Source organism: Chiroxiphia lanceolata, chromosome 19 (assembly GCF_009829145.1).
Source record: "Chiroxiphia lanceolata isolate bChiLan1 chromosome 19, bChiLan1.pri, whole genome shotgun sequence".
NCBI classification, from domain to species: domain Eukaryota; kingdom Metazoa; phylum Chordata; class Aves; order Passeriformes; family Pipridae; genus Chiroxiphia; species Chiroxiphia lanceolata.
Window position 1 is genome coordinate 4,896,329 of NC_045655.1, and position 23,122 is coordinate 4,919,450.

General features: G+C 52.0%; 1 protein-coding gene across 2 annotated transcripts in view; it reads right to left on the reverse strand.

Moving 5' to 3' along the window:
• MGAT5B (alpha-1,6-mannosylglycoprotein 6-beta-N-acetylglucosaminyltransferase B) overlaps nucleotides 1–23,122 on the reverse strand; it is a 64,736-nt gene that overhangs the window by 35,509 nt on the left and 6,105 nt on the right. For both annotated transcript variants that reach the window (XM_032706813.1, XM_032706812.1), the window contains exons 2-3: nucleotides 22,594–22,706; nucleotides 5,274–5,418 (exon numbers count right to left, since the gene is read on the reverse strand). In XM_032706813.1, coding sequence (XP_032562704.1) covers nucleotides 5,274–5,418; nucleotides 22,594–22,706 — 258 coding nt within the window. The remainder of the gene's footprint in view (nucleotides 1–5,273; nucleotides 5,419–22,593; nucleotides 22,707–23,122) is intronic.

Here is a 23,122-nt window from a genome sequence, read left to right on the forward strand (position 1 = left end):
TACAAGGGATCATGAAAAGGAGGGTTACGGGATTGTCACTTTGTTGGGGCATAAATCAGACGTATTTATCTACAGGCTTGAGTAGCCTGATGCAGGCTGTGAGAAACCACCTCCAGTGAGCTGGGAAGGCATTGCCAGCCTCACAGCCTTGACTAAAAGGGACCTGCCCGAAAGTTAGACCAAACCCACCAGTTCTGATCACTATCCCTGGGGCAGGAGATCCCCTGGGCAAGACCCAGCCCTCAGCCTCACATCTCCTTCGCCAGCTGCTTCATGGTCACGCTCTGTTTAATTTTAGCAGGGTTATTTTGGCAGGCTGTGTTTCCACTGTCGGCACTGCAGCCTCCCCAGACACCCCTCTCCATCATGTCCATGCCCCCCTAGCTGGGACACCCCCAAGCCCTTCCCTCTGGAGAGGGCTGCTTGCTCCCAGCTGCTCTGAAATCAGGGGCACCTGGTGGAGGGTTAACGGGATCTGGTTTTCCTTGTAGGGTAAAGCACACACAGCCTGGGAAAAGGCACATTGGTGCCACACTCCTCCCCACCCCACATCACCAGTCCCTCAGCACTGTCCTGATGGGACTGGGGCCCAGGGCTGTCCCTGTACAAGCCACCTGAGACACCACAACCAACTGCTCTTTGCCTCCAGGTGTTAATGCATCAAGAAGCCTCATTTGCAAGCCCTGTGATAAAGCAGCCCCTGATGTGTCAATGCTTTGGCATGGAAAGGCACAACAAGCAAAGCCTATCACAGAATTAGGATCAGCAAATCGAGCTGGAAGTGCTCTTGGAGGCACAAGCTTGGGAGCAAGAAGGGTGTGAGTGACCTGGACATCTAATCCCTCACTGTGCTGGTGATGCCCATCACCCTCTGGCTGTGGGGCTTTTCCATGAGGCCACAGCCCCTCGGGAAAGGTGGGAGCACATGGATGAACCCTGATTCCCATGCTAATGGCACACAGCCACCTGTCCACTCTGCCTTAGAGAGAAAAGCAATTTATCTCAGCTGCCCAGGCATGAATTTCCCCACGTATGTCCTCTCCTGATTCTGATGGGTACCCCAAACCCTCAGCGACCCCCTGAGCTGTTCCCACCCCCTCCAAGCTAACACTGAAACCATCCAGAACCAGGCTGGAGTCTCCCTCAGGAGTTGGAAAGAACAACTCACAGGCTCTGCCAGGATGAAATAGGTTGTGGAACCTGTGAGGAAAGCAAGTGCCAGGGAGGATAGTTCCTGTCTCTTGATGCAACCCTGATGCTGCCCTTGTAGCTAAGCTCTGCTCAGCAGAACAAACACCCAGCAAAGCCGGACTTTCATCACAGGACAGGTCTTACTTTCCCCATGGGCTGCTCCAAACAGCTTTCACACCCTGTAGCACCACCTCCCCCTGCCAATGCCCTCACTGAGCCCCACAGTGTGCTGAAAAAATGGGGAGAAGATGCACAGAGGGGTCTCAGACCGCTCCAGGCTCACCTGGGTAGGTAGGGATCATGGCATTTGGCAGTGATTTCACTCCAGCCAGCTTACCAATGGCAACAATTCAGGAATTAATAGAGCCAGGCTGGCAGGATGCAGGAACATCATCCATTTAGTGTCATATTGCAAGACTTTTAATTACTGGGGGAATATGGAGTCATGTAATGATTACAAGAACAAATACTTAAAGTGTGTGGAAATTAACTGAGCCTTGGCAGTAATTAAGCTTGAAGATTAATCAGTCGTTAGCAAATAACACCCTTTGCAGGCTAACCACTATGTGGGGAAGAGAGATGACCAGGGATGGCAACGCTGCAGATCTCAGCCTCTCCCTCTACCTTGTGGGATGAGGTGGGCAGGCACAGCCCAACTCTTGGAAAAGGGCTTCTCTGAGCCCCAAAACTGTCAGGTTATGGTTCCAGCTTGGCTCAGCCGCTTAAGACCCCCTGCTCACCTTCCTCCCTCCCAAGCACCTTCCATCGAGAGATCAACACTTCCACTGCAAACTAGTATCTCCCTTGCCCAGTAAACAGCTCTCCAGGAGGCTTCCATAAGTACTCCTAATTTCCTTCCCCTCTGATGATTTACGACTGTTGTATTCAATTAACAGCAGTATTGATTTTTCTGCAGCTGACTGGCAGGCTGCTCACCCTCGTTAGGGAATCCATCGCTTCCCTTCCCAGCACGGGCAGGGTGCAGGCAGGATGCAGGCAGAAGGAAGCACAGGCAGGGCTGGAGAAGGGATCCAGCCAACACCTGGGGTTCACAGGTGCAGCCCGTGTCCTTATCCCAGCGTGACATCCCACAGAACCCCGGGGCAGCTCTTCTAAGGAGGATGTTGGACATTTGGGTTTTCCAAGAGTTTTATCTGAAGCATTTCAAGAGGCTGGCGGGCACCTGTGTGGTATTCAATCAGACAGTCCCCACGGAGCAAAGAAACTCTCGGAGAGACATTCAGCCACATGAAGCTGCCTGCCCTGGCAGCTGGCAGGCTTTCCAAGGCAGGTCATTAATTCCACCCTGCATATTTAAATTCCTCCTTGCACTTTCCAGGGGGTAAAGCCACCCCAGCCCCCCACTGGAGTGGTACAGCACTCACAGACTACTCCACAAAGCCCACCAAAGCCTTCACCTCCTTCCTCTCAGCCGGGGCTCTGCAAAACCAAGCCCTTCTGATTTTGTTGGAGATCCAGCACTAAGCAGGAGAGCGCTTTGTAAAAACAAGAATTAATCCACTTTTGGGCAAGTGGAACCACAAAGCCCCCGCTGGCGGCTTTGCTGAGCGGGAAGGACACCAAGGCGGCCCCCACACAAACCAGAGACGCTTTGAAGACTAAAATCCCTTTGAAATTAGCACCCTTTAATTGTATTATCTTCTGCTGACAGCTTCAAGTCGGTCACTGGTGATCAAAGAGACAGAGAGAGGGAGGGAGGGAGAGAAGCCCTGGGTGGAATCCCGGGGTCCCAATGAGGAACAGCACCCGGGCACCCCCGCGGGGCTGATCTGGGCCCAGGAGGCACTGCTCAGTCCCAGGGTGGTTGGAGGTGCCCATTCCTCCTCAGCACAGGGGGTCTCCAGGTTACCCCCAAAGGAACAGGGACCTCAGCATCACCATTCCACAGGGTCTGGGCCCAGGTTTTGCACGAGATGCTATTTGATTCCCCCTGGGATGCTCCACTCAGCTCTGGAGAGCATCCAGCAGGGTCAGCATGGAGCCAGGCTCTGCTCAGAGCAGGGTGGCAGACAGGGTGTATCACCTCTACACCCTTTCAGCTGCCTCATGTACTCTGCAAAGGGTAGCAGGGACTGGGACAAGCTAAGAAAGGACACTAAGGATGAGGGAGCACGAGCAGCAGCAGAGATGGAACCGCTCAAACCCAGCAAAGCTGCAACACTTCCAACACACCTCCTCCGAGCACAGACCAACCCAGGGCTGCAGGGAAGGAGGGAAGCGCTTGGGAAAGGCTTCACAAGTGTTTGCAAACGCTGCCAGTGCTTTACAGACTGTCACAGCAAGAACCCACCCACAAGGAACCCCACCTCAGTTGTTGCTTCACCTGGAGATGCTCTGCCCCATGACCAGAACCTGATCCTCCAGAGGCCACGGGAGAAAAAGGAGAGGTGACAGATCTGTTTGGATGCAGGATCAAGTGAAGGGACTTGAATTCAACTGATTTATAAGAAGCAAAAGGTGATTTATAAAGAGCAAAAGGTGATAAACTGATTTCTGATTTTTTATTCCTGAAAACTAAGACGTGCTAATCTCAACCGCTCAGGCCCATCTGAGCACACACACAAAACTCGAGGCTGTTTTGATGTGGGTCCATAAGCTCCCACCCTCTCTAGTCTCCCCAGGTGATAGCCTTGGAGTCACCAGCCACATGGCAGATCTGAAACACCAAATCCCCATTGCCAGCAGCTGCTGCCAGTCCACAGAAACGCTTTCAAGTTTGTCTTTTGGCTGCTGATGTACAGAAATTACCACCACCTCAAGTTACTGCTTCTTTTAACACAAGATCGGCCAAGAAAAACATTAAATGTGAGCAGGCACCTCGCAGTGGCTGGCTGTAATAGCCCTGGCCATTCCTCTCCGGGATTACTGGTGATCTTGTACACTTGGGTACCAGCCAGACTCGTAACGACAAAATCCCCAGCGCCTGCCATTACCAAGGTAAATCATGTTTTTTTCGGTGGCTGAAATGACGCTACATAAAAGGCAAGACCAGGCGCTCCACGGCTGCCTGTGCAGCTCTAACTCAGGTGTGCAGGCAGTATGGCAGAGCTCAGCCCCTAATTACAGGCTCACTTACTCTATTTTCCACTACAGGCGCAAAAGAGAGTCGTTAGGAAAGCAAGGGAGAGAAACGGAGATGGTGATGGGGAAAGGGAGGCACGGGAAGCCCCGCGGACTGCGGAGCACGGAGATGGCAGGAGGTGGAGGTGGGAATGCCAGCTGGGAGCCATCGGGATGCACCACAGCTCCTGCACTGGTGGCACGTAACAGGGGGCAGCAGTGACCAGTGCATGTCACACCCCTGCCATCCACCTCTCATGTGCCACCCGTGACTCCGCCTGAACAAAACCCACGCTGGCGCCTTTTCCACACTGCAGTTTGTCCCACCTCAGTTTTTTCATTTCTGCTCCACCACCCTTCCAGTCACCATCTTTGCAGATCTCAGCATGACACTCAAATTAGTATCAATAAATGTTTAAAGGCTCCCAAAGCGCAGGGAAGTGACTCTTCAGCAAACCAGCATGTCACGACGGGAAGGTCTGATGGCATCTCTCAAGCTGCCGGCCGAGATGTGCATCATGGGGAGCCAGAGCACCATTATATGCCCTTTTGCACATTTTAAGCCTGGCTCTACTCCAAGGCTAAACATCTCAGCCCTGGATTTCAAGTAACAATCAGTTCCACAGCTGCCTGAGGAGTATGGGCACAAAGAAAGTGTCCCGAGCTCGCTCTGGATTTAATGACAGAGGGAACGCAGCCCATGTACCAGCTGCTGCTCCAGCCCTCAGCGAGTCCCACCTTCAGCTCCACCACAACACAGCACAGTACCCTCCCACACTGCAACACCAGCAGTCAGGACAGATGCTTCAAGAAACCTCAAAAAAATTCACAGTAAATTCAGAAATTCCAAAGGAAAAGGGTTCCAGAAGAGGCAAACAACAAGACTACACAAGATCTGTCCAAGCCCCTTGTCCTGGCGGGCTCCACCCTCCCCACACAACAGCTCAGCACACTGGGGTGTTTTGCTCCACAGGGTCTGCACAGGGCATCAGCCAACTGACCTGTCCAGAGGGAATCGTGCTTCATCCCCTTTGTGGAAGTCAGTGCTGTTCTCCAGCCTGGCCAGGATGTCCATCCTCTTCATCAGCATCTCCAGCATGTCGCTCATCCTCCGCAGCACCCCCCGGGACTCCAGCGCGCCCATCACTGCAGGCACACAAAGAGCAAGTGAGGCACAGTCACAACTGGGCTCTGCTGTGTCCCACCCAGAAAATCCCCCTCCCCAATGGCTTCAGCCCCAGAGCTGCCCGTGGTCTTGTGCTCCCCAGCCCCACAGGTGGGCTCGGTGGTGTACGAACCGCACCAGTGCTCTGCTGTCCCCAGTATCCCTCCCCAGCTCTGCCAACAGATCCATAGTCCATCATCCTGCCCAAGCAGGGTGAATCCCTGTCTGTGGCCAAATCCAGCTGGGCTGCTCCAGCTCCTGAGAGCCAGCAGTTATACCAGCCCCAGATCCAGCCTCCTCACCTGCCTCTCGGGGTATGAACTCCTGAATTACCCAGCCTGTCCCGAGGGGTTATGAGAAAGTAACTTTATTCCCAAGCGCTAACCAAACAGCCCTTAATTTTTTACTTCTACTTTTCACTCTCCAAGACCCACCTAGCCCAGCATCCTGCCTTTGACAGCAGCCTGCAGGGGATGCTTAAGGAAAAACATGGGAAGCTGAGCAAATAGGTGGTCATCCCCCAACACATCCTCACAGCAGCACCGGATTTTCCTGTTACAGAGAAGAATTTATTTCCTACCCAAATCTGCTGTGGGGTGGGTGGTCTAGCACTGGAAATAGCTCTGTCTCCAATGCTGCATCTCAGCAAACCCCCCCCCCAGCAGGGCAGGCCCCCAATTCCCAGCCCTATTTCACACTCTGGGTCCTATGGGTTTGTACAGCACTGACCTGCTGCTGCATTGAAAGCACTGGGGATGCACAGGAGCCCCTGGCTCCCAGTTTGATTTTGCCATCTAGTGACAGGCAGCCTGAGCCTGGAGCCAGGGAACAGAAAATAAAGCTCCTGTTTCATCTCAGAGCGGCTCATTTCACGTTGGTAATAACTTAATCAGTGCATAATCCCCTGAACCTCTCCCGTTCAGCTTATCTCCGCCGTGCCACTCACATGTGCTTTCAAGAGGCAGCACATATTTAATTTAGGGAGCAGCAGGAGCCGGGTGGGCGGCGCTGGGAAGGCGAGCGCCTGCCGGACACCCTGGGTGGCTATCGGGTGACTACCAGCACTTAGGAACACCTCCTGCATCCCCAAACAGAGGCACAACCAGCCTTGCAAAGCCAGAGCGTGGCTGTGCCTGGCGCATCCCCGGGATCCCCCACCCTGGCACAGCCCCCTGCACCCCGCTCAGGTGGTGGGATGGGCATCCCAGTGGCATTGTGTGCCCTGGCACGGGTTTCTCCTCACCACAGGAGCTGACTCAAACTGCTGAGAATGTCAAATAGCACAAAGGCTTGAATGCAAGGCCTGGATGGTTTGGGACGAGAGCTGTGTATGGCTGTGGTGGGATGGAGCTGCTGCAGAGCCACAGCCCCGGCTCCATCCCCACTCTCCCAGTAACTCTCCCACTGACTCCAGCTCCAGATGCTGTGGTGCTGGAGGCAGGGGTTGGTTTCCAGCTCTGACAGAAGAAGGCTGCACTGGCACTGCAGCTGAACCGGGGGCTCCAGCACCCGCACAGCCCGGCTCTCACCCCGGCAGGCGCCGGGAAAGCGTCGGATCACCGGATCACCAGGGCTGTGCCGCTGTCGGACACACGGCACCACGTGAACACAGGGTTAGGAGCCAACCCTTAACCCCTTCAAGAAGCTGACACCGGACCAGCCAGACCTCGCCAAGGGCTGTCTCCCACGCTTGGCTGAGATTATCAGCGACACATTATTTTTCCTGACGCTATCTAACAAAATGGAAGAAACACTGAGAGCAAAAGCAATCCCTAAAAAAAAAAAAAAACCAACAAAAAAACGCACCAAAAACAACAACAACAACAAAAACCAACAAAAAAACCACAAAAAAAACCAAACAAAAACGAACAAACAAAAACCACAAAACAAAACAAAACAAACAAAAAAAAAACGCAAACAAAAAAATCAACCAACCAACCAACCAACCAACCAAACAAAAAAAAACCAAACAAGAAACCCACCACTACCATTCATGGAGACCAAAACAGGGCTCTTCCCCAAACATCCCTGCAGTCCTGTGGCTTCTACTTGAACTGGTGGGTGCCCAGACCTCCCTGGGTGGTCTGGGAATACAGGAGCCCCCTTGGTCCATCCCACCAGGAAGGTCTCCCAGTCCCCTGGGTGAGATACAAGTCACAGCCTGTCCCACTGAAGGGCAGCAGCAGTAATGAACTTGCAATTAAAAGATGCTATGGGGGGAAAAATGTGGAAACTTGGAGACCTTGGAGCTCCATTTTGACAGAAGCCACCCCAAACACAGCTGAGCAAATCAGGCAAAGGCACAGCCAAGGAAAATAGAAAAGCTCCAAGATGGGCTCAGGTCAGAAAATCCACATTACTTATTTGCCCATAGACTGAACCTACTCCAGTGACATCCCTCCCACAGCCAGGCTCTGTTCAGCACCCTCTGCCCACCCCAGGACTGACCACCCCCCAAATGGGGATCTCCACTCAGAATTTGCTCCTGCTCTGACATGCCAGCATGGCCAGCAGACCAGAGCTGCTGAGTTCAAAAACCTTGAACTCAGTTTTTGAGTAAGATGGAAATTGTTCATCCTTCTTGGATTCTCCTGTGCCAGTGGGTGAAGCTGGAGGTCAGGAAAGGGACCTGACACAGCCCCTACAGGTGGCCAGAAAGGTTGAAACCATGACATCGGGTTTCCATGGACAGAGCAATACCCCTGGCACAAGGATTTGGATCCCAGCTTGTTTGGGGGGGTCAGGCTGTGATGGTTTGCTGGAGGACACAAGGATCATACCTGGGAAGGCAACGGAGATGACCAAGAGCTGCTTTTGCAGCTCAGACTGAGCTGTCACCCCAATCCATAGCCAGGCTGCATTTTGTGAATTACAGAGGCTTGTTTAGTGGTGCAGCTCATTTGAATTTTAAATGGTACTCTAAAAGCCTGGGCAGAGCTGGTCCCTGCAGGAAGAGACCTGGGGGGTTCCAGAGGGGTTTGGGACAGGTCCCAGGAGCCTCTCCAGCCCCACCAAGGGAGCCCAGTGCTGGCCTGGGCAGGGGGACAGGGAAACTGAGGCACAGAGCTCATGTTTCTAGCAGGCAGCAGTGAACTGATGTCTGGGCCAGGCACCCCACAGTGCTCAGTGCCATGTCCCCACTGCCCAGACTAAGCTCCCCAGGGATCACCAGGGGATGGAGATTTCCTTCTGCTCAGGCCACATCCACACTCTCCAGGCAATCCAGGCAAGGGTGCCTGCTCCGAGTCCTCACCACAGAAGCACAGCTAAGAAGACAGTTCTGCTCCCAAATCAATAATGAGGAAGAAGGATATTCCCACTGGGGAAGAAAACCATTTCCCCTCGGATCCCAGAGAAGCCAGCAGCAAGTGGAGCTGCCAGCTCCAGCCCCACAGCTGAGCCCCTGCCACCAGCCTGGCCCCCCCCAGTGCTCCCACTGCCTTCCCTGAGATTTCCCTGAGATTTCCCCTCACGTCACTGCCACCATCCAGTTTCCCAGTTGGTTTCCAGCGATTCCAGGATGCTTCTCAACAGCAAAGCTCTGAGCTTTGCTGTCAACACTGAGACGAGATATTCCTTCTCCAATAAAGAAATTAAAAAAAACAAAAACAAACAAAAAAAAACCACCCACCAACAAATACTAAGTAAAAATAGTAATTAAAAAAAAAAAAACTCCCAGCCTTCCCTGCGTTATCTTTCAGGGCACCCTGCCAGAAAAGCAGAGCTGTGACAGGGCACAGCTCCCCCCAGCCCTCCCCCAGCTCTCAGAGGTGAAGTCGAAGCTTTCCCTCATCAACACCTCTCTCTTTCTGTTCCTGGTTTTTGTTGTTGTTGTTGTTGTTCCAGCAGCTTAAGGAGGCTAACAACGACCTGACATTTTTGGCAATGATTATTACATCTCTTGGAAAGTGTGTCTCATTAAAAGCTAAAGAAAGGAGGAAAAGTGCTGAAGCGACCCTTTTAAAAATGCAAGAGCCAAGATTAATTTGTTAACCTGAAGCAGAGAGCCAGACATCTGCCAAAGGGCTGCTCAGCTGCCTGAGCCATCGATGGGGATTCAGAGGATGGAAGCAAGCCCAGCCAGGACCCCCAGCTTCTCCCTGAAGCCAGTGATGAAGATGCCCAAAAGAGAGTTACAAACAGCACTGCAGGCAGCCAGGATAAACCCAAACCTGACTCAACAGCATGAAACCCCAGTAAAATAGTCCTGCAAACCACTTCCTTCAACCAAACTGCTAATTACTAAGGAAAAAATATTCTAATTTCCCTTGATAATCAGCAGTGATGGGAAAGAAAGTACAAGTAAACCCGATCGACAGATTAATTGGAGTTTGCTGAAGTGTGACAGGGTTTTGACAGTTTTCTGAGTGGCAGCCACGCTTTCAAGGCAATCACTGAACTGACAGAGGTTTTCATAGCAGCACTAGGAAATAATGATTGCAATCAATCATATCTTACCGGATTTCATGAGACATGCTGGTAAACACAGCAGAGGGAGGAGAATTATTTATGGTGCTTCAGAAGAGCATACAGCTAAGTAATTGGATGAAATCAGGGGAAAAAAGGAAAGCATCCCCTAAGGGTGATGTCTCCTGGAAAAACGAGTAGTATCTCTGTGAAACCAGCGTAATAGTCAACAGCCAATATGCTCAAATTTGGATGGGTTGAAACCCAAGGGAATTCACTAATGATGCACTTCTCTTTAAAATACCTTCTTGGAGTGAACACAGCCGTGGGCAGGCATCACCCCCCCGCCACTACCTGCCACTGGAACCTCCAGGAACGGGAGCCAGGACGAGTGCGCGGGGGAGTTTTGCTGCATGTGCCGACCTGAACACGAGGGTGAAGTTCAATGCCAGATGCCTCCAGGATTCAATGAGCCTCGTGGGTCCCTTCCAACTCACAGAATCACTCAGTGATTCTACCACTGCAGGAAAAGGGAGCAGCTGAGAAAGCACCATTTCATGGAGCATCTCTGGCACAGGGACTCCCTGCTGGACTGCCCAGCGCAGGGCTGGGACCACTGGGGATGATGTGAAGTGACACTGGCAAAGTCCAGGTTGTGCTACAGAGGAAGGAACAAATGGGAAGGAGCTTCCTGTCTGAGACACTGTGATTTGGGATCCTGAGCATCCTCCCCACACCATCCCCCCCCACTGCTCACACTGGGAAGCCATCTCCACAAGCAGGGATGGAGCGTGTAGGATGTCACCCTGTCATACAGGTTTACGTGGTGCTCATGGATGCTTGGGCTGAGGTATTCAAATGGAGCTAAAACCCCTCAGGAGAACAAAAATGGCACTTTGGGGGCATGCTCCCTTTAGCCACTTGGACTGATTCAACCCTCCTCACCCTGCAGAGCTGCTGGACCTTGATGGCAGCTCCCTGTCCCTGGGTCGCTCAGCCCCATCCTGCTCCAGGGAGGCTCACAATGCTCAGCATCGGCTTCATGCTGAGAAGATGGGAAAGAACAAGATTTCCACCCAAATCCAAGCCATTTCAAGACAGCAAAAGCCTCCCTTACCCATCACTGGCGTACTGCAGGGAGACCAAGGCACAGCCTTGACCCACATCTCCACAGACCCATGTGAACAGCACCCAAAGCATCTCCCTGACATTTAAAATGCAATTCCACGCTGTATCCCTGCTCTCCATACCATGGCTGGTTTGCTGTTGGTTCCACCCTTTCTCAGACAATCAGGCACATCCCTGCCTGGCCATCTCCAAATGCTCTGGTCCAAGAAGGGAATTTGCTCAGAGGTGGTCAGATGTTACTCACGTCCATTGAAAATACCGGCTGAATTAATTTCCATCTAAAGCATCGTTTGCTTGGCTTTGGTTTCCTCCTTTGAAGAACAACTCCAGGTTACTTAAACCCCTCAAAAGGACAATGTTATCTTGAAGGATTTCTTGGAGAAGAAACTGGAGGATCCCCAACATGGTGCAGCCAGGTCCAGACCTCACTGCCCAGCTCCTCAGGGGGTGGTACCCAGGGCTGTTCCCAGCCCATCCTCCCATGAGGGCACCCACCCCAGCACGTTCCCAGGGAGCAAAGCTCCAGCCTTTCAATTCTCTGCCCCTCTCATGTTCCCCTATTTACTTTCACTATTGATTTCGATTCAAGCAGATTAAAAGACCAAACAGCCAACTAGCCAAGGGCTAACCCTGACACATAATCCATTACAATCACAGCCCAGAGACCCAGCACTAACTGGAAGCAAGAAAGCCCAAGGCCAGGCTCAGGCTGGCAGTGATGGCCACCTTCCATTTTCATCCCTTAGGGGAAGCTGCTCCAGGGATGGGCGAGGTCCCACTGGGTGGTTGAACCCCTCAAGGGGCTCCCAGCCAGTTACTGCCACCAGCAAATCCACCCACATCTGCCATTAAACTGCTATGGATTTATTAATTTATACAGAGAAAATACAGACCTGCTTAGCCAGTGCCCCAACAGAAAAAAGCACCAGGAGCTGCCACATACCTGGAGGCACACACAAAGCAGTTTGGGGGCTACCACTGAAGCAGACACTTTGGCACAGCTCCAGCTGCACCATGGACCTGCTGCTGACCCCCCAGCTTTCCTACAGCCCCCCCACACACCAGCAGTGCCTGGGGTCCCCAGAGGGGTGACCAATGTGCCACAGAAGTTCCCCGGCTGAAAGCGAGACCCAGCCGTGCTGTGGCACACATGGTGCCCAAAGCAGCACCAGCAGGTGGGAAATGACCCTGTTTGGTCCCATAAATCTCTCCTGGGGGCATCCTGTCACCCCTACAGCCTGGCACCGCTCTGCCCACCTCGCCTGGGGACTGTCACATCCTTGGGCTCCGTTATCCTGCATTGCCAACAGCTTCATGAGCAGCGAGCTGTACCTCCCTTCCCCTCTCACAGGGCAAGCAGGTTTTAATCAGTCCAAGTGGCTAAAGGGAACATGCCCCCAGAGTGCTGTTTTTATGCTCCTGAGGGGTTTTAGCTCCTTTTGAAAGCCTCAGCCTCTCCCACCCCAGCACGCCGCATGTTCTCTCCACAGGGTGATGCCACCCAGGAGGACGATACTCCACAAGGTCTCATGGAGGAGGTTGGTTAGAGGAAACCACAGAGAGGTCCTGAACACACCTCAGCCTCCACCCAAGGTCCTACCAGCCTTCTTCAAGCCTGCACAGAGTGTGGAGAGGGGTGCCAGCCCAGTGTTCCTGTACCAACCCTGCTGGGTCTGGGGCAGCCCTTCAGCTGTGGGACCCCAAGCTGAGCCTGCAGAAGGGGCTCCTGATGCTTCTCTACCCCAACCAGCTCCCATTGTTCCCACATCTGAAAGGAAACACCTGTAGGAGCAGCCTGCAGCTCTATCTCCATCCAAACACTTTCTCTCCCTATTTCCATACAAATAAGAAAAGGCACAAAGCTGAGCAATACAAACAGACACTTACACTCCCAGCCAGGAGCGTTTCATTGCTGCAAAGGAGAGCACAGGGCTGTTTCCCCCAGCTTTTACTACTTCTTACCTCCCCACACACATCAGAGACCTGGTGTTCCCTCTGGGACATGGGGACAGTCCACAGGACCATCTCCTCCTCTCCCCAGCAGCCCCAGGAGATGGGCTGGAGGAGTTGAGGAAGAGCAGATGAATACACACAACCCCAGCACAAGCTGCAGTTCAGTTTTTATTTAATGGTTGGGGTTTTTTTAGCCCATTTTTTTCTTCCTTTTCATCCCCCTCTAACTTTCTCTTTTTAAAAAGTAGCAGCAGGGAATTTTTAGTTTCTTCTCTATTGCTAGCCAGCACTATTTTAAATTGCATTTTAAGCTTTTCTGCAGTGCTTCAAACACCTCACGCTGCAGGAGAGGCTTCCAAATTACAAGATTAACATCGATTTTAAATTGCTTCCTAAAACACAAGGGCTCCAGAGCAGGGATGGATCGAGGGCAGCTGCTGGAGCAAATCCCAGGGGACACAGGAGCTCCTGGGCACAGTTGGACCCCACATTGGATGCTGTTGGCACAGCAGAGGCAAAACCAGACCCCGGTTTTGCAGCTGGGACCCCCAATTCCAGGTGAGGAGCAGCACACGCTGGTCCCACAGGACAGGGACCAACTTTCATTTGGGTTCTTGGTCTTTATGAGAGAGGCTTCTCTACAAGGGCATTGGCACTAACTCAACTTCTTCTCCTCCTAACAGCTCTCGTTGCTGATCCAGAGAAAACTGTACTATCGAGAGCCAGCGCCTCAAGAATTGCACGAAAGGAAGGATTTGAACCAGCATTTGCACACCCCAAAAGCAGCCAGAGGAAGGTTTCAGGACGCTCAGCACCAGCATCACTCCTCCAGCTCTGCACATCCAGCACTCGAGCCCACAGCCACACTTACAGCTGTCCCAAAAACCTTCTGCTTCCAAAACAGCAGAACTCACTCATTTAACATTTCCAAAATGATTACCATTTCTCCTTCGGCCAAAAATATCGGCCAAACAGCGCTGGGCATCCTGCCACCCTGCTTCCAGGGGCTAATAGATCATCCCCTTCCTCCAAACCCATCAATCTCCACGGAGCCCAGTGGCTGAATCCTTCTGCCAGCAGCAGAGTGGGGCAGGAGCCCCAAGCAGAGCCCGCAGGATGAGCCTCAGCTAATCTCTGCTCGAGCTGAACCGAGCCCTGGACTCCCATTTAAGCCAGAGAAACAAATAAATCAATGGAAAAAACCCAGCTTTTACAGAGGCTGCTATGGTTCCCACTGTGCTAGTTTTATTTTCTGAAGTACCTGCTGCCTCCCAGGCTCCAGATGAATTTTGATTTAGGAGTGAAAAGGGGTAATAAAAGCATAAAGAGCCATTAACATTCCTCCTGGCCATGGTGGGGTGTTGGCTCATCATGCATTGATGAAAATGCCATTTGACTTCCTTATGAGCTATAGAAAATCAATTAATTGATTTAATCATTCCCTGGGAGTCGTTGCTTACGGAGATAACAGAGTGCCAGGGCAGCAGGATGCTGTTCCTGCCTCCTCCGATGTGGGGACAGCAGGGAAGGGGTCAGTGCACATCCCTGCACCAAGGTCTTCACGTCTGTTCCCCTAGACTCAGGAATTTACACTTCCATCTTCCCATAGGTTTGGTGGCATAATTTTTTTCTTCTCTTTAAGCCTGCAGGCATCAAATTCTGAGCAGCAATTCTACCAAATAGCCACTTCTTCGGTAAGAGAAATGTTCACAGAGTGGATTCAGTCTTAACCACTGAAACAGCAGCCCTGACACTTCTTTTTACCCCCCTCAATATGCATTTTCCTCCCACAGAAGTGGGCAGTAACCCCCAGTGTGATGTGGAACCCCGTAGATGCCTTCACTTTCCTTATTTTAACAGCACTCATTTCCCTGCCTGCAACAGCAATTTAATAAGAGCAGTAAAGTTCTACACTTCCACTTGTAACTCCCTTTCCAAGCGTGGGTTGGGGATGGGAACACAGTGAACGTTCTGATGGGGGACACCAGCAGAAGCAGGAGAGGACACATGCTTTTTATCAACCCCCACTTTCTCCACCCAAACAAAACAATGGTCTGCTCCCAAAAAAATGCAGGTTAAGGACATCCTGGTGTTGGCCATGGGGGTGCAACCCCAGCACAGTGGAGCCAGTGGCACTCACAGGTGCTGTGTTACCCACTTGAAAGAGCTCTTGGAGTAACCAAGCATCCAGCAGGAGGTGGCAAAAGGCAATGCTTGAGGCAGAAAGCCCTCACTCTGCATCTGGGTTCTCCATTAACCCCCTTCTCCCCAGCAGTACTTGGACAACAAGGAAGGGGGAGAACAGTCCCGAGCAGTGGGAGCTGCCAGAGTTACCCCCACTTCCCCAGGAAAAATCAAAAGCCCATCAGCCCCCAGCACAGCTTCTCACCAAGGAGATCCTCCCAGAACCATCCACCTCCACTGGGCACCAACCAGCCAACTTCTCATGGCATCAGCTGGCTGCTCCAGCCTCCAGGGCAGCTTGGAGCGGCTTTGGAAGGGATGGATGCAGCAAGGCTGGAAATGAGCCCCAGGCACTGAAGAGCTGCCCAGTACGCTCCTCCCCATGGGTTCCCCCTGGCTGGCACCCACAGGAGACTCTAATCCAGCTCTGGATACAGCAGGAGAAAAATGAAGCATTGGGGACATGCAGGATCTGCATGTCCCAGCTGGTGCCAAGGAGGTGACACGCACCCACTGATCCACACCCTCTCCATAGGGACCTGGGAAAATGGCCTGGATAACACCCCACAGGCACTGCAGGAAGAGGTGATCAGAGAGGGAAAACCCCTGCTGCCTTTAGAGAGAGTTTTGCTCAAGCAAATTCTGGATTCAGATCCTGAGAGAAGCCTCATCCCCCTGCCTGGACCAGCATCCAGCGCCATCCGGTGAGACACGCTCCAGCTTCCACTGATCCTGACAAGCTGCTTACAAGCCGCTGCAGTTACCCAGGGCTGATCAGCAGACAACATCAAAACACGACACAAGCAGCCCGGGAGAGGGTTATAACTCACTCAGGGAGAAACTGGGAATAATTAGCACCGGATTTGCTGAGCAGAGTCTGCCCAGCTCCCTCCCTCCTCTGCCTGCGCCCCCCGTCACTGTCACTTGCTTACACGAGTCTTCACAACTGGTTCTCCTATCACCTTTGCTGTGCATTAAAGGCAGCAAGATAAATTTATAACTCACATGGCTTTTTGAAAGCAAAGGGAACACGAGCATCCCTGGAATTACACATCTGTGCACCATGTCTCAAGGAAGGAGCAGTCGGAGCCCTCGCTCCTGGGTGCTCTCTCCAGCCAGGTCAGGTAAGAAAAGGGATTCTCAAAGCCACAAAGCAACTTTTGGGTATTCTGCCCCACTCAAGCTCCTGCCAGAAGTAGTATGTGCTCTGGAGAGAAGCAGACTGGGATCTGTCACAGGTGGCAGTGACCCAAGTTCACAAATGGGTCCTGAAATGACCTTTCCCAAGAGAGAGGGAACTGGGATGGGAGGGTGAACACATCTGTGTTTTGCTTTAAAGCTCCTTCAGGCTGAGCAGCATCTCACTGCAGCCAGGACAGAGCCCAACCAAGCTGTCCCCTCCTCTGCTGTCATCCCTCATGATGAGAGAATACACAGCAGGTCAGGATCATGGACACAGACCTCCTCCTCCTCCTCTTCCTCCTCTCCCAGCACAGCTGACTGTGAGGGAGGACAGGGAGTTTTTCAAGCTCACTCCAAGCATTCGCAAATGCAAGCTTGACCTTTCTGCATCTTCTGTGAGAACAAATGGCAATATTACCTGGGCATGCTAACCCAGTTGGGATGCTGCTGGAGCAGAAGGAAAAGCAGCAGAGACAGGAGCAGGAGCAAAAGACCTCTCTGAGGAGATCATGTAGGTTCTCTCTCTCTTTCTATTTGGTCTCTTTGCTTCACTCCTCGGGGAGCAATTCAAGGGATTGAAATAACACCAGATCCTGTTGCTTCACAGTCCTACAGCTCTGAAAAAGTGAAGATGCCCTACAAAACCCTGAGCAACTTCCAACATTATCTTCTGCAGCACAATTCCCACCCCTCCACCAACATCCCTGCTCTGAAGAGAAACAAAAGGCACAAACAACAAAGCACTCAGCTGTGCTGCACAGCCCTGAACCATCCCAGAGCACTGGAGGCAGAGCACTCCAGCAGCTGGAATACAGGAGGGGAGCTGGGTTTGGGGAGAACAGGGCAGGATTTCTGCCAGGTGATGTTAAACAGCATTTCCACACAACATGCCTTGGCTGCTGTCTCTGGACCTCTCTTGGTAGCCCAACATGGCAAACCAGAGCCACTCTGACACCCCAGGGAAGCTGCAGTGCTCAGTTTCCCCCACGGGTCTGCATGCAGGACAAGACACCCCAAGCCAGTAAGGGGGGCTTCCCTAGTAGGCTTTCTCTACAACTTTCCCAGACTTTTTTTTATTCCCTAACAAATGAATACAAATGATCAAGTCTCAGAGGTTTTTGCAGCAGAAGTTGTTCTCAGCAGTTGTTCTCGGCTGCATTGGCCACCCTCAGACAGATTCCAGGTCAAGTTACCTTTGCCCTGCTGCAGAAAGTCCCAGTGGTGTAGGACTGGGAAACCCCCTGTCCCAGTCCACAAGCTGTTTATTATCCCATCAGGGTCCATATCCTGCAGCCCCAAGGAGAACAAACCCCAAAAGACATCTTGGCAACCTAGGAAAACGTGCAACAGCCTTGCAGAGGATGTGCTTCACCCCTGCTTTCTTGTATTTTCCAGTTTATGCTCTAAAATCAGCTCTCCACCACCCCTGTCTTTCCTTCATCCCATCCCCACTGATCCCTTTTCCAAGACAGTTGAGGAAACACAATGCAGGAGCCCAGCTGTGGTCACTGACAGGAAAACAGCTGGAGATGCTGCTGGGAAGCTTGTTTTGGGGTGGAAAAGGGCAGGTGCTGAGCTCTCAAGCTGAGAAGCAGGAAACACTTGAAAACAGGTTAAAAAGACAGTAAACACACAACTCCAGTCGCTCAGCAAACCACCACTTCCCAAAGGTATCGGGATTCAAGGACTTCAGCATGAGAACTGCTGCTGCAGTTCTCACAGACCCCAAACACCTCCATCTATATGAACCACTCAAAGCCCTTGTACCAAAGCACCACCAAGGTCAGCTGAAATCAAACCAGACCCCTCTGGCAAGAATCAGAAGCCCAGCAGGAGGGGAGAGCTCAACTCCAGCTGATCCGGGATATCAGGACCCGTCCTACACATCCCCTGGGTCTGCAGCAAATCCCTCCAGCACCTCATACCCAACCATACAGGAACCAACAGCAAGAGGAATGCAGAGGCTTTTGATTTTTTGAACAAGCTACAGCCGTTCCAGGCACTCTTCCAGCCACATCTAATGGCGTTTTAACACTTAATAACCTGTTTTCCTCTGCTAATCCCCTGCAGCAGCAAACTCCACCACCAGGATGTATATCCCTACCAAACCCAGCCTGGGGGACCACTGCCAAATCCCTCCTGGCTCCACTGCCAGCACCAGGATTGCAGATTCTGGTACTTTCTCAGGATCAGCCCCCTGCCCCTTATCTCTGGCAGTAAAACAACCCCAAGAAAGATGCTTGGGGAAAAAAAAGAAACACCGAACATCTTAAATTCTAAAGAGCAGGAGAGAAGAGGACACAAACAACTCAATCTCGTGAGTCTAGAGCCCTTCCCGAAACATCTCCCACGTTCAAAATTTATAGACCTATCTGTTCCCTTTTTTATCTACATCTTTGTTTGCAGAACAAATTCTCTCGGTGGCCATTTCAAAACAAAGGAACCTTTGTCTGTGTTTACTTGACAGCAGCGGATTAGGATAAAATAACTTGCATTTCAGAAGGCTTTTTTTTATTTATTGTCAAGATGCAAAGCCTCTGCTGCATCGAATCACCAAGCAGAGAATCCCTCTGAGGAATGATTTCTGGCACACACTGAGAAACTTGGCTTTTGGAGACAACCGCCAAGAAAGGGATTCACATACAAAAATCAAATTTTAAATGGGATTAACTTTTGGACTGTGACATTATCCATTTCTCCTTTTCATGCTCCTGCCTCACATCTATCTTTATTTTGGTTATGATCAGCTGCTTGCACAGCTGAGAAGCCAAGAAAGCCCTTGGCAGGGCGGGGGTATTTTCACGTTTCCCCTTGGATTTCAATATCTGAGGTTCAGGGCTGGGCTGGTCAGGACACCCAGGGAGAAGCAGGAACAGCCCCAGCCTAAACTGGACCGTGAGCTTTAGCATTTACCCACAACACAAAGGATCTCTTGGATGCAAACGATTTTTAAGCAAGTGATTCTTTGACACCTCCTGATACTCTGCAGCCACCCCAGCCCTGCAGGCACTGAAGCACAGGGGCAGCTTCCCCTGCACAGCATCAATGCTGAGCTTGGCAGGACATGTGGAAACAACAAGCAGCACAAACAGCCACAAAAGCTGGGATCAGCCCCAGGAAGGACCACAGGACCTGACACTCACTAGCCAAAAGCCTACCCTGCTAAAGACACCAGCTCTGCTGGTAGAGCAGCCCACCTCAGAGTGCCTGGGAGAGGATGCTGCCAGCTTCCCTGCAACATCCAGCAGCTAATGAATAATGCTCAGAAGGGCCCATAAACCCTGTGCTTCGATGAGTCCAGGTGGAGCAGGGAACAGCAGCAGGGATCAGGCTCCTTCCCCACCAGCCCAGTCTCAAGAGATACTTAAGCCTGGGCATGGCAAACGTGAGGCCACACACCCAGAACTCCTCCAAAGCCATCAGCCCCGAACCTGTCCAGGTTTGTGGGAGTATCAGCCTGATTCCCACCTCTCCTCACACCAAGGGCTGATCAGCCCAGCAAAATTAACCTGCTCCTCTGAGCTCACCCTCAGCCCAGCACTGTGCATCTAACAGCAGCAGTAACCACCAGGAATATTTCTTGGGTTTCCTTGGGATCCACAACACGTGTTAATTAAATGCCAGTTTGTTATTCAAACAGACCTTTTGAGACTTCACAGCACTAATAAGCAGCATATCCACTTCTGTTCCCATCCCCCTGACTCTGACGTGCATTCCCATCCTCCTCCACGTGATCTCCACACTCCCCCAGCCAGGAGGGACCTCTGGAGTCGCTTCCCTGACCTCCTGCTCCAAACAGAGGGGGTCAGACCTGCCCACAGCCTCACGTCAGCCAGAAGTGTTCTCAGAGTCCCCAAGGATGGAGTTTCCCCAGCTTCCCGTGGGACACATCATCCTTCCTGACTTTTTCCATGGGTGTGATAGTTGGCTTTTCCAGCCACCAGAGCCTCCCCCAACAGCCACCTTTCACAGGTGACAGAGAGGGGTCTGTACTGACATTAGACAGCTCCTGCCTTGTGCATGTCCCGAGGCCTTGGCCCCGCTCTGCTCTGGGGGTTGCTCACCCCATGCAGCTGTTTGCAGGGAGCCCTGCTGGGCACAGCTACATCACCCTGTGGGACAGCCAGTCCCTATGTATCAGTGTCACAGGAAAGGCTGAACCCAGTGTTAAAGAGCTAGGAAAAAACCTCTCAGGTTGCACCTGCCAAGTCCTGAGGACAAAGAATATAACCCTCCTCCAATCTGGCATCCTTCCTCCAGAGACAGGAGAGATGATGCTTTGTGTTCAAAAACAGTGTGTGAGACCATGAATGAGCCATACCTCCCCCAGTAAGAAACACAGCAACAGCCAAATGTGCAGCAATTTATCTGGAAGCAATACTTTGCTTGCCAAATCCACAGAATAAAGGAAAAAAATTGGGTTTACGCTGAATTTTTGAGCTTTCTAACAAAGCGGGACTTGCCTTAGCCAGTTAGAAACCTAAGAGACCAAAACCCTGAAAAATTAGAGGACCTAGATTATGATTTATTTCTTTTCTTCTTTAAATGAGACCAACCAGGCACTACCAGAAGCAACATTCAACCTGCACCACCTCAGGTCTGGGTTAAACTGAAGACAAGAATAAAGATGGGAAAACTATTCCACTCCAAGGCATCCAGAGAGGGGATAAAGAGACGAATAATTGCCTTTTTGCCATCCTTTCACCCCAACTTTAAGGTCCTCTGGGGTGACACCAGGTGCTTCTGCAGGTTTCTGGAAACCTTTGCTGCTCCTTGCAGCACAACCTGTGCCACCTCTCAGCTATGCTGGTCCCACAGTTAATCAGTCCCTCTTTGCCTTTCTTCTAGTTCTCTGCAAACTCCTTGGGGACACTGGAGCTCTCCTGGGACAGAGAGCAGCTGTAACAGTGACACCTTTAATTTCAAACTCAGCAATCTTTTCATGACCCATCTCCTCAAAAGCCAGGTCTGGACGAGGCAGTGGTCTGGGGGCTTCTGCCCACCCTCCTCATGTGCTGCTTTTCATCCCGAGAAGGAAGAAATCCCCTATATCCAGGTTCCACTCACCAGCTATCCCAGGACTGTTCTTGGAGTGGGGACAGAGACATTAACACAGCACCACCTTCCTTAGAGGGTCAGGTGCCTTGACTGTGCCAAGACATGCAGAAACAGCAAAAAGCACTGATCCTGCAACCTGCTCCAGCTCAGGCTCAGGTCACCAGGAAAACACCAGTCCCTTGGAGAAGGGGTTTAATGGAGCTGGTGATGGGATTAGGGGAGCAGAGGGGGAAGAACACCAGCCACCATCTATAGGGAGAACACAAACCAGCTGCCCATTCATCTCTCTGAAAGTCAGCTAAGCATTTCAACAAGCACCATCCAACTTCTGGAAAACCACCACTTTAGTCTTCTACTCCTGTAAGGAAGCAACTAGCACTTCCTCCAGCACCAAAAGGAAAGGATTTAATGTCCCAAAATCACATTCCAGGTGAGGCTGTGGAGCTCAGATCCCTCCATGCTTCTGGTACAGAGGAAGAGGACACCATGGTGGCCTGACCAAGCCAATCTCGCCCTGCTCAGCAGAGTTCAAGATGGGAATTTCCCTCTGTGCAGTTCAGTCGACTGGAATCACAGAGGAAGAGTCGGGGGAAGCTCAATTCCTGGCAGCAGTGTCCTCCCAGAGCAAGGGCAGGACGTGACCCTCCCACCACAGAAGCTGTCTGCTGAGCTGACTTCATGTCTCGCCAAAAGAGGTGTTTTAAAAAATTTAACAGAACATACACTTGCTAAAAATCCGATTATTCTTTTCTGTGTTTCAGTACATCCACTAAACCACAAAGGCCTTTTTATTTTCCCTTCCCAAAGAAACAATTTCCACTCTCTGCAGACCAAAACTGCTCAAAACCACTGACCCCTCCGAGCACCTGAGCCAAATCCTCCACGTGTCAGACCAGGTGCAGCCCATGCAACTCACACTGCTGCCAGCTGAAGGTCTAATCCCACTGTTTCCCCATCCCTCTGCTGCGAGCCAGGGTCAGTACCCACACTCCAGCACCTGTCCCCACTGTGTCACACCTCTGGATGTGAACACAGCCAGGTTTTAGACACATGACTGCAAAGTGCCCCACACTGTGGCAAGAAGGGCCAACAGGACCCTGAACCATCCTGACGTTCCTGAAATGGGCCGGGAGGGACCTGTGGGAATGGAGGATCCAAGCACCATCCTCCTGCATCCTTGGCAGGATGGACACGGAGCACATGGAGCATCCCACGGGACAGGATGGACGTGGAGCTGTTCTTACCTTCAGTCCGGATGGTGAAGGGCGAGTCCCCCAGGCGCTTGGCTGAGAACTGCCCTCCCAGAGAAGTCATCAGGAAGCACAGGGTAAAAAATCCAATGCCCAACACGAAAATCCTGTGGGAGAGAAAGTAGAGCTGGAGGTGTGATGAGGAACCAGCTCACTCCTGGGGCAGCTCCACCACCCTCCGCGCCTGGGGTAACCCCTCTGCAGGAGCCGCTTTGTTTTGGGGTGTATGGGACCATCCCAACTTCCCAACTGCTCCATCCCCATGAGTCACTCCATTCAGCACAGGCAAGGAGCATCTCTGCAGCCCCAGTCCCACGAGAGTACACCAGCACCTCACCCCAACCACGGCCAGACCCACCCATGCTTCACAAGAGCCCCAGGGGGCTTCTGCCCAAACCCTGGCACTGAGCAGGCAGGTTCTGTCTGAGAACACTCTCTGAAATCCCTCTGACAGACAGGCCCTGAAGGGGGAGTGGAGGACTTGCATCTTCAGTGGGAAAGCTGAGCCAGACCATGACTGCCA